A 16,148-nucleotide genomic window follows, 5' to 3' on the forward strand; every position below is an offset into this window, starting at 1 on the left:
CTTTACATAAGCCTCCCTCTTCCTCTTGAAAAGAGTTTCAACTTCTTTAGTAAACCACGGTTCCCTCGCTCGACCACTTCCTCCCTGTCTGAAAGGTACATGCTTATCAAGGACATGCCTTAGCTGTTCCTTGAACAAGCTCCACATTTCAATTGTGCCCAACCCCTGCAGTTTTCCTTCTCCATTCTATGCATCCTAAATCTAAACTAAACTGCTTCATAGTTATCTTTCCCCCAGCTATAACTCTTGCCCTGCGGTATATACCTATCCCTTTTCATCACTAAAGTAATCATAACCGAACTGTGGTCACTATCTCCACATCAACCACCTGACCTGGCTCATTACCCAGAACCAAATCCAAAGTGGCCTCACCTCTTGTTGGCCTCTCTACATACTGTGTCAGGAAACCCTCCTGCACACATTGGACAAAAACTGACTCATCTAACGTACTCGACCTACAGCGTTTCCAGTCAATATTTGGAAAGTTAAAGTTCCCCAATAACAACTACCCTGTTACCTTCGCTCCTATCCAGAATCATCTTGGCAATCGTTTCTTCTACATCTCTGGAACTTCTTGGAGGCCTATAGAAAACTCCCAACAGGGTGACCTCCTTTTCTGTTTCTAACCTCAGTCCATACTACCTCAGTGGATGAGTCCTCATCAAATGTCCTTTCTGCTACTGGAATACTATCCTTGACTAATAATGCCACACCTCCCCCCTATTTTACCACCTTCCCTGATCTTACTGAAACATCTAAACCCTTTTTTGCCACCTTCCTCATTAGATTCCCTACAGTGTGTAAACAGGCCCTTCGGCCCAACAAGTCCATACCGCCCCTTGAAGCATCCCACCCAGACCCATTCCCCTATAACCTACACAACCCTGAACACTACGGGCAATTTAGCATGGCTGATCCACCTAGCCTGCACGTCTTTGGACTGCGGGAGGAAACCCACACAGACACTGGGAGAATGTGCAAACTCCACACAGACACTGGGAGAATGTGCAAACTCCACACAGACAGCCACCCAAGGCTGGAATCGAACCCGGGTCCCTGGCGCTGTGAGGCTGCAGTGCTAATCACTGAGCCACCGTGCCGCCCCGATCTTATTGAAACATCTAAACCCCGGAACCTGCAACAACTATTCCTGTCCTTGCTCTATCCATGTCTCCGAAATGGCCACAACATCGAAGTCCCAGGTACCAATCCATGTTGCAAGTTCACCCACCCTATTCTGGATGCTCCTGGCGTTGAAGTAGACACGCTTCAAACCACCTTCCTGCCAAGGTTGCCATATTGCCAAGCCTGCAGGTCGCGCATTGGAACTTAACAGGCATCTGAGAACCCAGGGAATTCAAGTGCAAGAAAGTCACCCTTGATCCTGAGAGGCTAAGAACAGCAGATTCACTTGTCTTGCTTTCCCACTTCAATGCACATCTGTAAAATATACTCATAGATTGCTGCCAATATGAATTAAACTGCCAAATCTCCAGATTACCATACCAACCCTGCTAAACAGATACTGCATGCATCACGACAGGTTAAAACTATGAGTATTTTGCCTTTATTTTCTTCCAGGAATGATTTTTTAAAAATTGAAAAGCAAATCCATATAAATATAATGGATAGTGTACAGTTCTCCTTCTAAATTATTATAATTATCCAGAGTACAATTGATGGAAATAATTACATAGCACCCTCATCACTTTGCAAATAGATTTTATTTCATTATCATTCTTATAAAATTTAGTCAGTCTAGCTTTACAATGTGACAGTATTTGACAGCCTCTGATACATAGATGGAGTGAGCAATGTAGAAAAATAACAGTGTAATTCTATAGAGAAAGAACTATTCACAACACCCACAGCTTCCTCTGAGCCCTCTTGACCTTCAGACCACATATGTCCTTTCCACTGCAGTTTAGTGAAGGAGGAACAGAATACTGATTAAAGTGCTTGGCCTCGGGCAATATGTACAATGGAAAGCTTAAGGCTACAATTGCAATTCTTGATTTGTTATCAAGCATTAATTGAGAAATATTTAGATGGTTGGATTGTAATAAAACAGCATATAAAATCTGAGCATCTCTACAGTGCATATTAGACCACAAGTCTGAAACTAACCCAAATTCCACCAAACCACAAATATCAGCAGTATATCCTAAGTGCCTTGGTGACCATTGAAGAAGCAGCAATTAGCTGTGCTGTGAATAGTAACGACCTTATAGTAAAGTGCACAATCTGAACTATATTTATATATTGGTAGAAGTCGGGATTTGTTAGGTTAAAAATTGACTAAGCTTCAAGGTATACATTAAGTAATTAATTTTAGAGTGTGATCCAATTAATGATAAAAATGTCAGTTTTAATGGAACAATGATCAATACTGAGGATTGTTCGACTTGGAATTTTTAATGCAGTTACTACCGCATTGTAGGCCTGTGCATTGCTGAGATTGGCTATTTACATACAAATTATATATTTGATTTCAGCATAACTAATCGACACAAAACAATGTTTGAAGCCTTTTACAATCTATCACAACACACTGAAATCTCTATATTTCTGCCGCAATTCATTCTTTTTACCCTGCGTGCTGAATTTTCTTTTGTACAATAAAAATTTTGAAGATATTTTGTATCATGTTAGCACCATAGACCCCCTGTTATTCGATCAAATGGTAGCCCAGACATTCCTGCCACATTGAGACAAGTTGAGCCAGTTCTTCAAAACTGCGATGCCTCCACTGCAGAGGAAACTTGCCTTTCGGCAACGAGACCTTTAATTCCTCCCAGGCAACTCTTGGGGGAATAGTAACAGCTATGGAAAAACTCATGGTTTGAATGTGTCATCCATTGAAGATTGAGGACAAAAAACAGTAGGTGTAAGAGAAAATAGGAGATTGAAAGAAGACATCTGACTGAGCAGAACATCGTACTTCATTTTAATACATATTTCAAATTTTGGGCCATGGTTCAAAAGGATAACCTTCATCTTTGGAAATGTCAAAGAATGGTGGTTAGATAAGAAGTGCTCCTGAGCTGTGTGTGATAGAATGTGTAGTCCACTCCTGCAAACTCTCTGTATCACAATAAAACTTATTTTTAGCTGAGAAGGAATACTGGCTGCTAGCTCTTTTGTACATATTATGTGCAGTTCACACAGCATGGAAGCCAACTGGTTAGACTTTAACCAACCCAACATAAAACTGTGAAATCATAGCCATGATTCCTTGTTTTTAAAGTGTCAATTAAAGTCTTCACTTATATAACTCTTCATTCAATGCTTCCCCCCCCACCCCCGACACCCCGATATCTCATTTATAAACAGGGCTCTGCCTGTGACAATTCAATGATATGAAAGGTGAAGTCTTCAGAAGGGAATCAGCTAAAACTTTCATTCATTCATATGTTGTCTTTGCAGCTATGGCAGGCCCAAGCCACACAATGCAAAATCAATCTTCTGAAGTGTACAGAGAATATATTTCACTGAGATACTCTTAAGCAGCTCTTAGCTTAAGTATAGAAGGCAGCTTTACTGGAATACAACAAAAGTGGAATGGAATGTGCTGGGAACAAAGAAGGTGACTAAGTGCCAGTTTCCAATCCCTCATTACAGCAGAGTGAGGCAAGAATGCATTATACAAGGTCCACCACTACCACATTCATAATGGCAGTTATACATTCTATTCCCTTGAACAGAATCATCAGTCGATAAATGTCTCTCTTGAAACCTAAGGAAGTGTGCCAACTGTACATTTTTAGAAGCAGAATTGAGTTCAGTATTTAACAGATTCTACATTGTTACAATCGAAACTGAACTGGGTCTAGAGAAAAAGAGTAGTACAATTCCTATCTATGTTGCACAACAAAACAGTCTAATTGTTTTGACAGAGGATGATGTTATGTCAGCTTAGTCACTTTCACTTCTGCAAGGAAACAGAAACATCAATCTCCATTCTTATTTTCTTTCACAGTAAACGTTTCAGGATCCAACTGAGAATCATTACAACTGCTGAATGTCTTTTATTCCAATTCCATTGGCTGAAAGGTATTAGGATTTTGGCAAGTCTGTGACGCTACTGAGGGTGCGATTCAGCTGCACTATCCTTGTTAGTTAATCCATCACTGACTGATCCATATCTTCAGATTGTTCAATGTTCTTCGTGCATTACTTCAACATGCTGCCTGTCCCTGCCTCCAACAACAAAAACCATCCAGTCACAGCAGTTCTTCGGTGCCTGCGAGTCACCGTTCAAGCTCACTTGTTTCGTTAGCTCCCATCCTGCTTTCTGCAAAAGGATGATCCTGGTGATTCTTTATACTTTAAGCTATTACCGAAGTTTTTGTTTGGGCTGGCAAAATGCTATTTATGGCAGCTCAGTCAAAGGATTCCACCTCATTCATGTCAAACTCATCTTTCAGGTACAAAACAGTTTGTCTGTATTAGAAAACTGCATATTGCTAAAGTGATGTCTGCAGGTGCCTTCTCACGAACAGCTTCTTTGCCATAAAGCAATTTTCACAATTTTGCAGTGAGATTTTTCTTTTGCCACTGACCACCTAAATCAGAAGGATGTTTTGTACAACAGCACTATCAAAGAGGACACACATTTATACTCGACATGTTGAGACTGACACATCTATGCCTCTTCCATTTTGGCATCTTTCCATCGGCTTCATGTCCATTCAGCATTTTGACTGAGAACCCAGTCTTACAAGATAGAGCTTGAGGCTTCGTTACCAACTTTGGATGAGGATTTTATGAAACAGAGTACTTGGCCACCTGTCTCTGTCTCGTCAATTGCTGTAGGAAGAGGCATATTGTAACAGAGGGATCTTTGGACCGAACCTAAGTTCCAGTTCTTAACACAGAATTAGTTGAAAGCCGTCCAAAGAAATGACAGTAATGCAGCAAGATTAACCTGTTCAAATACTAATGACATTGAGCTATTCAGAGTTGTCCATTCAAAGCTTGGTCCTCTGCTTAAGTATCAATGGCCATCAATGAAGGCTGGACTGCGCTAGATTAACAAGAGCCATTCAAAAGTGACAATAATTTCCACAGTTGGTCAATGATGCTGGCAGGGTCTTGGGAGTATGGGTGGGGTTACGGCCTTTCTGAAATAAATGTGAATGATTTCGAACCAACTAGAAATGCTTTGAAATAAACAATAACAATTTGAATTCCTACTTTTAATTTGTTCTGCCAAGGCGCAATGGAAGTAGATACATTCACAGTGATGGCGATATATACATGTTGGAAAATAATCTAATCATGTTTACTCCCTTTTACTTTCTGGTCATATGTGCCAGCATGTTTGTATCCCACTACGTAGCCAGTATTTTGAACCAAATACTCTCTGCCTTCTCTTCCTCGGCCTTTTCCACTTTGATCAAACCTTTCCTTGTGGGAACCAGTGAACTTTGAGGTATCTGTAAGTCGGGATAATGTAGGAGATAGCACAGTTTTCTGCAGAGAAAACAATTAATTAAAACAACATTACACTTGATAAAGTAACTTTTATGTACATACAAGTTCATAAAGAAGCAAATTTAGGATCTTACAAAATTATATAAGGGTGTCACCTTGCCTCAGTGGGCAGTATTGGCTCTGAGTTAGGAGATTGCAGATTTAAATCCCACACCAATCAATTAAGCACATAATCAAAGCTGTTGCTTCTATGGAGACCTTCTGTGTTTCAGATGAGACATTCAACTGAGGCTCCTTCTGCTCTCTCAGATGACAGCACCAGGACAAAGCAGAAGGACTGGTTCTCTCTGGTGTCCTGATAGTCAATATTCACCCCTCAGCCAACATCACAAATAGATTACCTGGCCCACTATCTCATTGTTCATTCGAGGAGCTGGCCGAGCATAAATAGCTGCTATGTTTCTTCTACATTACATCAGTGACTACATTTCATTAGTACAGAATTGATTTTAAATTGTTTGAGAGCATCCTGAGGTCAAAGAAAAAGCTATACACATGCAGATCTTTCTTCTTTTAGTTTGATGTTCAAAAACAGCTAACTGTCCCAGTGGTTTGTCACTAGGAATCTATCCGGCATTTGGACTTTGCTTAGTCCAGCTGTCAATATACTCAAATAGATGACTACGTAAGAACACCTTGCAGAACAGTGCATCAAAACAAATTGTGCAAGGTTTATGATGAGGGGTCTGTTTGTGGACAACAAATTAACACTTCTGGCAAGCTTTGTATAAAATCTGGATAGCATCAATAATAGCTACAGAAAATGTGCTGCTGCATCTATATAGAGTTAAACTAGATATGCACAATAACACTTTGATAATGCAAGGAGCTTGAGCTAGAATATTTACACAAATCCCTGTACTTTGACCCAAGTGTTAAGCATACAAAGAGCTTACGCTATATAGCACCGATCAAGCATTTGTGATGACCCAGAATTCTTTGTAACCAACTAATTACTTTGTGAAGTGCATTCACTGTCATTATGCAGGCAAACATAACTGATTGATGCTCACTGAGACTGCAGAAATAGCGAGAAGATTAACACCCACTCTTCTTTAAACAGTTTCACTGGAATGTCTCCATCCATCTGAGCAGATAGACAGGATCCCAGCCTGACAGGTTTTCTGAAAGAGGTACTTCTAACAATACAGCACTCAGTCAGTACTTTACGGAGATGTCAGCCTGGATAATGGGTTGGTTTTGTGGTACTGATTCTGATTTTGGACGAGTGATCCAAAGGCCTTGCTCAATAACAGATAACAACAGTTCTAATGTCTCCATGGCAACTTGGATGACTTGTATTCAGTTTAAAAAGAACGAAGTTTGGAATCAGTAAAAATGGCCACAAAGGGCATTATAAAACCTCAGCTAGTTTCAGGGAGGAAACGTGCTTCCCTCAACCCATCTGAGATATACGTGACTCCAGTCCCAATCCAATACGGACTACCCTTTGAAGTCATCCAACATTTGTCATCAAACGGTTGCAAGACCTTCTCAGGGCAATTGGGGTGGGAAATTAATTGGAATGTAACGGGGGGGGGGGGTAAATTCAAACAGGAAGAGACTTTTTTTCTGAAAATTGCACCCTGTGGGGAACAAATCTCTTAGATCTCAGTTTCAATTAACTCAAAGTTTTACTGTTTTTAATGTATTCAACCAAAGTAAAAGCTGTGAAATCCTGCTGTCACACATTGATCCACTATTTCAATAACTTTTGCAGGACAACTGTTGCTACTAAACTTCCCAGAGCACAGGCCACTCCTAATCCAGTGGCTGGGTTAATTCCTTTTAAAACAGGACACTGCCTGCCATGTAGTGGATGGTTGTGTTAAGTTGTGATGAGAAAACATACCGTTATCCCTGAAATGACAGGGGACTTCCCTTCAATTAACTTGTGAATCTCCTGGATTGCTTCTTCCTTGATCTTCCCTTTAAACCTCTTCTGTGCGAGCTCTTCAAGGGCATCCTTGAACTGGTGAAAGGTAATAGTCCTGAAAGATTTCGCCCTGGAACACAAAATCACAGCTGTCAGAAAGACACTGTAAAGAACGTTTCTTTTTGAACCTGCTCCTGTGATTTTCCTGTATGCTCTGACAGCGTGCAATCTCTTACAAAATTTACCTCACTCTAAAGCTCCTCAACGAACAGAAAGAATAAAACTTCTAGGTTTTCCAGTAGTACAGCCAACAATGTGTGCTTGAACTGTGATCGCTGGTGTGACCATCAGGAGGAAATATGGTGGTCAATTTTTACACAGCAAGATCCCACAAACAGCAATGAAATGACGACAAGATTTACGAAACAGTTTGTGAAATGAAGACACAGTCTGGGACGAGTCAATAGGCAGAGGAGTCAGTGAACAAGAGGAGTCAGTGGACAACCATGTCAGGAATATGCAGCACTTCCTGTCCTACATGTTTTGAGTTGCTGAGTCCAAGCTGATGAGCCCATTCCTGACAGAACCCCTTCCCTCTCTTAAACCAAGTAGAAAGCAATGAGTTTCAGCCTTCTGCTATCTAATTTTATGTCTTTAACTCAAGTGCTTTCATTAAATGATTTGATCTTTAGTAACCCCAGGTTTTAGTTCAGGATTAGCTCCAAGAGTTAGCGGCCGCTGTATGATTCGGAGATTATCAATGCCTGCATGTATTAGAGCTGTCATATATTCTAGTGTTTGCAGCCCCTGTGCATTAGAGCTGTATTGTATTCAAGGTATTAGCAGCCCCCCTGTGTATTAGAGCTGTCATGTATTCCAACTATTCGTAGCCCTTGTGTATCAGAACTGTCACACATCCCAGGGATTAATCAATACCTATGTGTATTGTTGCTGTCATATATTCCAAAAATTAACAGCTCCTGTGTATTGGAACTGTCTATGTATCCTGCCGTTAGCAACCCCTGTGTATATTGGAATGGTAATATATTCTAGGGATTAGCAGGAATGTAGGAAATGCAACAGCTAACTGGTGTACAATAAGCTGCCACAGACAGTAGGAAGGTAAGAGATCAGACAATCTGCCTCAGCAGCATTGATTGAAGAGTATATACTGGCCAGGCCGTCAAGCAGAACCACCTGGTCTTTATTGAAATGCTATTGTGGGATCATTTATGTTCAACTGAGAGGGAAAACAGGATCTCAGTCAAAAGAGATCACTTATCACAACAGAGCCCTCCTTCAGTACAGCACTAAAGTGCTAGCCAAGAAGTGTCTAAGAGTCAGGAGTGGGGCCATTAAACATGGACAGTCAACAAAGCAGAGATAATGGGAACTGCAGCTGCTGGAGAATCCGAGATAACAAAGTGTGGAGCTGGACGAACACAGCAGGCCAAGCAGCATCTCAGGAGCACAAAAGCTGGCGTTTCGGGCCTAGACTCTTCAAGATGCTCCTTGGCCTGCTGTGTTCATCCAGCTCCACACTTTGTTATCTCAGTCAACAAAGCATGTTGTTCACTGTGAGACCTTGGATGGCAAAACAAATCGAAGCAAAAGAGCAGCAATACAAACAAAACATGAGATACTATCAATAGAAGGTGCCAAGCAGCACAATCCAAAATGTGTGCTGTGAGGCACTGATGTTGAAAAAGCTCACTTGAGTTTTATTGAATCTTGCAACACACAGCAAGGCTCTTCAGCATACGCCTGGTCTTTAAGGGAGGGATCTTCCTCGTCCCATGGTGGCAGGTTTCCAGGCAGGACATTTGGCACTTGAGGCATGAAACCCAGAGGCTTGTCTTCAGCCAAGTTTAGCTGAAGTTAATGTCCAGTTGTGGACTGGATTGAGGTTATTGCTAGAACCTTCCTGGCAACAGACAGTCCCTCACACCAATGCAGGTCAAGCCAGTGGGTGCCTGATGGTAGATTAGTTTGGGAGACTCGCAAGGCTTCCTCTGTGAGTCCGTCACCCACTACCCAACCTGCCAAAGCCACAATGGGCTGTAGCAGCTGCTAGCAGCCATCCTGGATAGGTAGCTTCACACAACTGTGGGCAGAGATTGTCTTCATTTAAACGTCATCACTTCAGAGAGTATCTCAAGCTGGAGAAAGTTTCTCATTCACCCCTGCCCCAAAAGCTCAACAGTTGAATATTTTGACTATTTCTCTGCTCTGTCCTTGGGTTTTTTTAAAAAGTATTTATTCAATTCTCTTTTTAAAACTTAGTGTTATAGAACTGTACAGCACGGAAACAGGCCCTTTGGTCCAGCTCATCTGTGCCGACCAGATATCCGAAAATAATCTCGTCCCATTTGCCAGCATTTGGCCTATATCCCTCTAAACCCTTCCTGTTCATATACCCATCCAGATGCCTTTTAAATGTTGAATTTGTACCAGCCTCCACCACTTCCTCTGGCAGCTCATTCCATATATGCATCACCGTCTGTGTGAAAAGGTTGTCCCTCCCCCTTAGGTCCCTTTAAAATCTTTCCTCTCTCATCTTAAATCTATGCCCTCTAGTTTTGGTCTTCCATACCCCTGGAAAGGACCTTGGCTATTCAGCCTATTTATGCCCCTCATGATTTGATAAACCTCTACAAAGGTCACCCCTCAGCTCTAACACTTCAGGGAAAATAGCCCCAGCCTATTCAGCCCCTCTCTACAGTTCAAACTCTCCAATCCTGACAATATCCTTGTAAATCTTTTCTGAACCCTTCCAAGTTTCACAACATCCTTCCAATAGCAGGGAGACCAGAAATGCATGTAGTAATCCAAAAGTGGGCCTTAGGGCTTTGCCATTAAGTGTATAGGTCCTGCTCTGATTTGCCTTTCCAAAATGCAGCTCTTCACATTCATCTAAATTAAATTCCATCTGCCACTCCTCGACCCATTGGCCCATCTGTTCATTCTCCTATTATACTCTGAAAACTTGATGTTGATTCCGTTCTCGCCATCGTTTCAGGTCATGCATTGCACATCAGAACGACACATTGCATAAAATAAGTGCTCCTTGACCTCTTTCTGGTTCTTGACTCAATAATCAGAGGCAGGAAAATGGGTGAGAAAGCACAGGGAATAGAACTATAGTCTAAAAGTATTATATTCCACATCATTCCCATCTTCATCAGAGGAAGGTTTTGATCCAAGCTGTTTGGAGATGGACTGAACTGAGAGTCCAGCCAGTAGACCTCTAACTCACTCTGTGTCACTTTAAGCTGTAAATTCTTCACAAAGCTGTCTTCATAGATAAATATTTGCAGTTAGTATACTGAGCAGCCGCATGCTGGAATATATTTTCCAAATAAAAAGTCAGATTACATATACAAAAGTTAAAGGTTCCAAAATTTAGATAAAAGCAGAATTTTTTTAAACTTCTACCAGGACTTACATAAACTGGAGATGGACTTATTGCCATATGATCAGTACTACCTTGAGTTATACTTCAGCTCTGTCAAATCTCCGCTATATCTACCTAGATTTGCACTAACTTTTGTTTGATGAGAACTTAATAACTTACTTTTCACTCAACGATATCTCTAGCTTTAAGTTCTCATTTTTGTTTTCAATTCTTTCCTTGGTCTTGCTCCACCCCATCTTCAACCTTCTGGAACCTAGGACCCTCTATGATGTCTGATTCCACCAATTCTGGCCTTCCTGTCATCTCCTGTTTCTGTCAATCCACCATTGGCAGCCATGCCCTCAGCTATGCCCAAACCTCTGAAATTCCTTCTCTTGACATCTCCTACCTTTCACATACTTCTTATCCCTTTGATTAACCTTTGTCCTAACATCCCCTGAGGTGGTCTGATGTGAGATACTGTCTGACAGTGTCTTGTGAAGGAGATGAGGCTTTTCGCTCCCTTGAAAATGTATGTTGTTGATGTTATATTCATTGGGAACTCATTACTCTTTGCAAGAGAAACACAAAAGATAGGAGCTGGAATAGGTCACCCAGTGCATCAAGGCTGCTCTGCATTCATTATGATCATCCAACTCATGAGCCTGTTCCTGATTTTCCATCATAACCTTTGATTCCTTTAACCCCAAGTGCTGTATCTATGTCTTCTGGAAATCATTCAACAATTTGGCCTCAACAACTTTCAGTCAATTTGACTTGCTCAACACACTCTCTCATTTCTCCATATCTCAGTCATAAGTGTTTTACCTTATTTTCTTAGACTGTGACTCTTGATTCTGGACTTCCCGGCCACCAGAAACCTCCTTCCTCCATCTACCCTGTCTAGTCCTGTTAGAATTTTATAGCTTTCTATGAGAGTCTGCCCTCATTCTTCTGAATTCCAGCGAACATACTCCTAACTGATTCAACCTCTCCTTATTCACTGATCCTGCATCCTAGGAATCAGTCTGGTAAACCTTCCCTGCACTCTGCCTGGAAGAACATCCTCCTTTGGATAAGGAGACCAAAACAGCACAGAAAATTCCAGGTGTGGTCTCACCAAAGCCCTGTGTAATTGCAGCAACACATCCCTGCTGCCGTACTCCAATCCTCTCTCTAGAAACACCAAGAGACCATACACTTCCCTTCCTTATGGCCTGCTGCACCTGCAAGCTTACCTTCAGCTACCTGTGCGCACAAGGATAGTCAGATCTCACTGCACATTCCCTTCTGTCAATTCATTACCATATCTGTGAAAAATCAGTATAATTATTTAATTTGCTATTCTACAATAATAATAGTAAATATTGTATCATCTGATCCTTCTGTTGCTAATGGTCCTAGTTTTGTGCACACTTCCTGTCCTTTTTTTGTCATTATATGTTCCCATGTCTACATTTAAAATGGGAACAGCCTATGTAGGCAGTCACATGATAATTATAACCATCCACCAGTGAAGGTCCTACAATGTCATCACCAATAAGACATGGCAAGATCTCAAAGTCAGTTTTCATTATACATGTGATATAGAGATTTATAATGTAAACTCAATATTCTGGTCCATTTGTCCCCACCACCAAACCTTATATAATCCAGCTACTGTGCTTGATCTCTATTTTCTGTGTACAAAGCAAAAGGAGATTGAATATTCTACAATATTTGGGAAACATTTAAACATTTGTATTCTTTAAAGAAATCTCTAAGTTTCCCAATGATTGACTTTTATACAGTGCTTTTTATTATCTCAGTACAATGGCCGACGGACTACTTGAGACATTGCTGCTGTTAACATAAGGAAACACTGTACTCAGCAAAACACCGCAAGTGAGATACAGTAATTGTACCAAAAGAGATGGTGGCTGAGAGATAAATATTGGTGTAGGATACAAGGGGAACTCCCCCACTGTTGTGGGATCTTATCCACCTATCTAAGCAGACAACCATGGACACGGTGTATCTTATCTAAAAGACAGTGGATAAAACGGCTTGCAAGAGGATACAATTGTTGGATTTCCGTGTAACTACAGACCAGTTAAGGCACTTGTTGGTTTGGCACTGACCCACTGAGGAGGATAAATATGCAATGATGGAGCTTTGAAAGTATCCAACACATACAAGAGGAAGAGCTGGAAACTCCACAGCATGGACCACTGCTTTATAAATTGAAACATCATCAAAGTCACATGCTTTGTTTAAATTTTTGTTCATAGAATAAAACTTATTTTGTTGCAGGGTAGAACAATAGAGCAAGAATGCTTTTGCAATGGCTGCTTGGAGCTCCAACCGAGTTTTACCTGCCTTGAGGTCTTCTTAAATTGCAGTCTTTTTTAAACAATGGCAGGAGTTGGGGGGGAACTAACTGCCTCATAGTTGGCTCAAATCCCATTTTAAAAAGCTAATGAGAAAGTGGTGCCTTTTTAAACCCTGTGGAAACAGCAGTTTTCCCTCCTGCTGCTCTCAAAGGTCTCTCAAGTCCTCCCCTGCCTACCCCTTCCCTAGGCATCGTCCTCTCCCTAGGCATGTAAACCCCTCTCCCCACAAGCATCTTCCTCCCCTCCCCATGGGCATCAGTTCCCATTCCCTACACATTGGAATTCCCCTGACCACCAACAGACATTCAACCCCACTCACTCGCACTGGCATTTTCTCCCCATTTCTCTCAGAGGCATCTCCATTACCCAGAGATCTGGGGTCTTGGCAACTTTCAAAAGCATCAAAATGTGGTCATGGTAGGAAAGTTTGGTAAGCACTTTTGCCATGATGCTAAGAAAAGGTGTTACATCACTCCATGGTCTTCCTTTCATTGTTAGTAAATATATTCAATAAGTTTCAATATCAGCAAAATGGGCATTTCCTTATTTTAACAGCAGTAACATTTCTAGTGTCATTGGCCATTGTCCTGGGGTAGTAAAAGGTCAATCTTTAGAAACCTTAAAGATTTCTTTCAAGAAAACAAATGTTAGCATTTTGCACAAATATTGTAGAATACTGAATTGCACAAGATTTAATGACTCATGACCAAACCTGCAAATCTGTTCTCATATGGTATCTTAGGACCATCATGGCATAATCAGCATACAGCAAGTAAGAAACTATGATGTCTTTGCTAAGGCATGTACTGTCATTTAGAAAAGGGACCATTTAGATCCGTGCTTATGTAAAGTGAGTAAAAACTCGCATTTATTAACTTCTCCATAAAACAGAAGACAGTCAGAAAACTTGCACTCCATTATCCTCCTGCCATTCAGCTGTTGAAGTTAATGGAAAGTATTCAGTTAAACATACTCAGGAAGCATCTCTCTGGAAACAGCAATTTATCAGACACTGCCTCGCTCAGGAAAAACTTTATTTACCGTTGATCTAACTTTCCTTTCAGAATCTTGGCTCCAATAGTCATCCAAAGAGAACTGTATTCATGCTTTATAAACAAAGTATAGTTAAATTCCTCTAATGTAGCAGTTGAATCAAGGTATAGTTACAAGATGGCAGGATTTCTTTGTTAGACTATAGCTTCAATGTGAAAATTTAGAAGTGTGTCTTAGGGAGCCTTTTAGTACACAGAGCCATTAATATAAACACTGGATGACACCCAGTAATATGGAAAATGACTCTCTATTCCTTTCACAGTTACATGTTAGTATTTATCTAGGCTTAGTCATTTGGTTCAACGCCTACCCTATTAAAAGCTTCTGTTGTAAATTCTGAGGATGGGTTGCCTGGGTTGTAATCCGTTACCTGTGGGAGATTGAGTGGCAATGTTACTGAGACCTTTAAAATGAGACAGCGATTTGATAGGACATTTACAGAAAAACTGGGTTTACTGGTACAGTGAGGGGGTGGACAAAATTACAGAACAAGGCAACATATTCTTAAAAAAAGAGCTAGGGCTTTAGAATTAAATTCAGGAAGCATTCGTTCCTCAAAAAACAGGTAAATTCTTGTTCCCCAAACCCCCCAGACCATGATCCCAGTTTCCTGTGGAAGTTTGGCAAGAAGAATTCTCAATGTAGAGAACAATAGATTTTTGTTAGATAAGGGTAAAAATTGTATATGGAGGGAAGTTGATTAAATGGGACTCATATATTGATCAACTGTCATTTAACTGAACAGTGGAACAGGCTCAAGGAATCAAATGACTCTGTATACCATTCCTAATGTTCTGAGTTAGAACAGGAGAAGGCAAAGGGATAAATCAGAATACAATATCCCACATGAAGCTCTTATGGACAGAACCTTCAATTGTACAGTGCGATTATATGGAAGTGATGACTGGATCTTTCAACCAATTGTTGATGACTCCAAAGGACTTATCATTTTTAAAAATCAACAGTCCAAAAAGCATTAAACTAAACAGAATGCATTATAACAATGACTATCTCATTGGATGCAAAATGATTTGAGAAACATTGAGGTTATGTAAGATGCTATATAAATACATTTGTTAAATGCATAGTGAGCATTTGGAAGTGGGTTTTGCAACGGTTAAGTGCAATTGTTCAAAAGTTGCCAGTTTCATTCATGCCATGAGAGCTGGGTAATGGCCATCCCCAACAATAGAGAATCTAACCATTGTCCCTTAATGTGCAATGGCATGGCTGAATCATCCACTGTCAGCACCCCAGGGGTAACCATTGACCAGAAACCGAACTCAACCAGCTATATAATTGGCTGCAACAGCCAGACAGAGTCTGCAGTGAGTAACTCAATTCCTATCTCCCCGATACCTATCTACCATTTACAAGGTACAAGTTAGGAATGTGATACGACCATGGCACCAGCTCAAACAGCACACAAAAAAAAACTTGACACCACCCGGAGCAAACATCCCACTTTATCAGCTTTCCCCATTCATCACCTTTAACATACACTGCCTTTATCACTGACACAGAGTGGCAACAGTGTGTACCATCTACAAGATGCACTGCAGTAACTCACGGCTACCTAGAAGGAAAAGGAAAGCAGATTCTTGGCAGTATTACTGCCAGCAGGTTCCCCTAAAAGCCAGAAAACATGATGACTTGGAACTATAATCATTACTCGTTCTCTATCAATGGGTCAAATCCTGAAACCTCCTTTCCTAACAGCACTGTGGGTGCCCTCAATGACTGTAACAGTTCAAGGTGGCAGCTCACTTTCTCCAGGCCAATAAGGGATAGCCATTAAACGCTGGTCCAGGCAGTCACCCCCACATCCTATGAATGAAAAAAAAATTTAAGGATCAGTAATCTGAAAAATAATGGGCCAAGAGCTGCTGACAACATCTGTTTCAGTATAAACCTTTAGTAACAACTACAGCTGTTTGCACAATTTGAATTCAATTCA

The 16,148-nt window shown here is 40.9% G+C and overlaps 1 protein-coding gene across 2 annotated transcripts in view; it reads right to left on the reverse strand.

Annotated features, from left to right (window-relative positions):
* Nucleotides 1–1,709: 1,709 nt before the first annotated feature.
* LOC125447360 (tubulin polymerization-promoting protein) overlaps nucleotides 1,710–16,148 on the reverse strand; it is a 45,473-nt gene continuing 31,034 nt past the window's right edge. For both annotated transcript variants that reach the window (XM_048521677.2, XM_048521687.2), the window contains exons 3-4: nucleotides 7,349–7,502; nucleotides 1,710–5,475 (exon numbers count right to left, since the gene is read on the reverse strand). In XM_048521677.2, coding sequence (XP_048377634.1) covers nucleotides 5,275–5,475; nucleotides 7,349–7,502 — 355 coding nt within the window. In that variant the 3' untranslated portion in view covers nucleotides 1,710–5,274. The remainder of the gene's footprint in view (nucleotides 5,476–7,348; nucleotides 7,503–16,148) is intronic.

Source organism: Stegostoma tigrinum, chromosome 2, assembly GCF_030684315.1.
Source record: "Stegostoma tigrinum isolate sSteTig4 chromosome 2, sSteTig4.hap1, whole genome shotgun sequence".
NCBI lineage: Eukaryota > Metazoa > Chordata > Chondrichthyes > Orectolobiformes > Stegostomatidae > Stegostoma > Stegostoma tigrinum.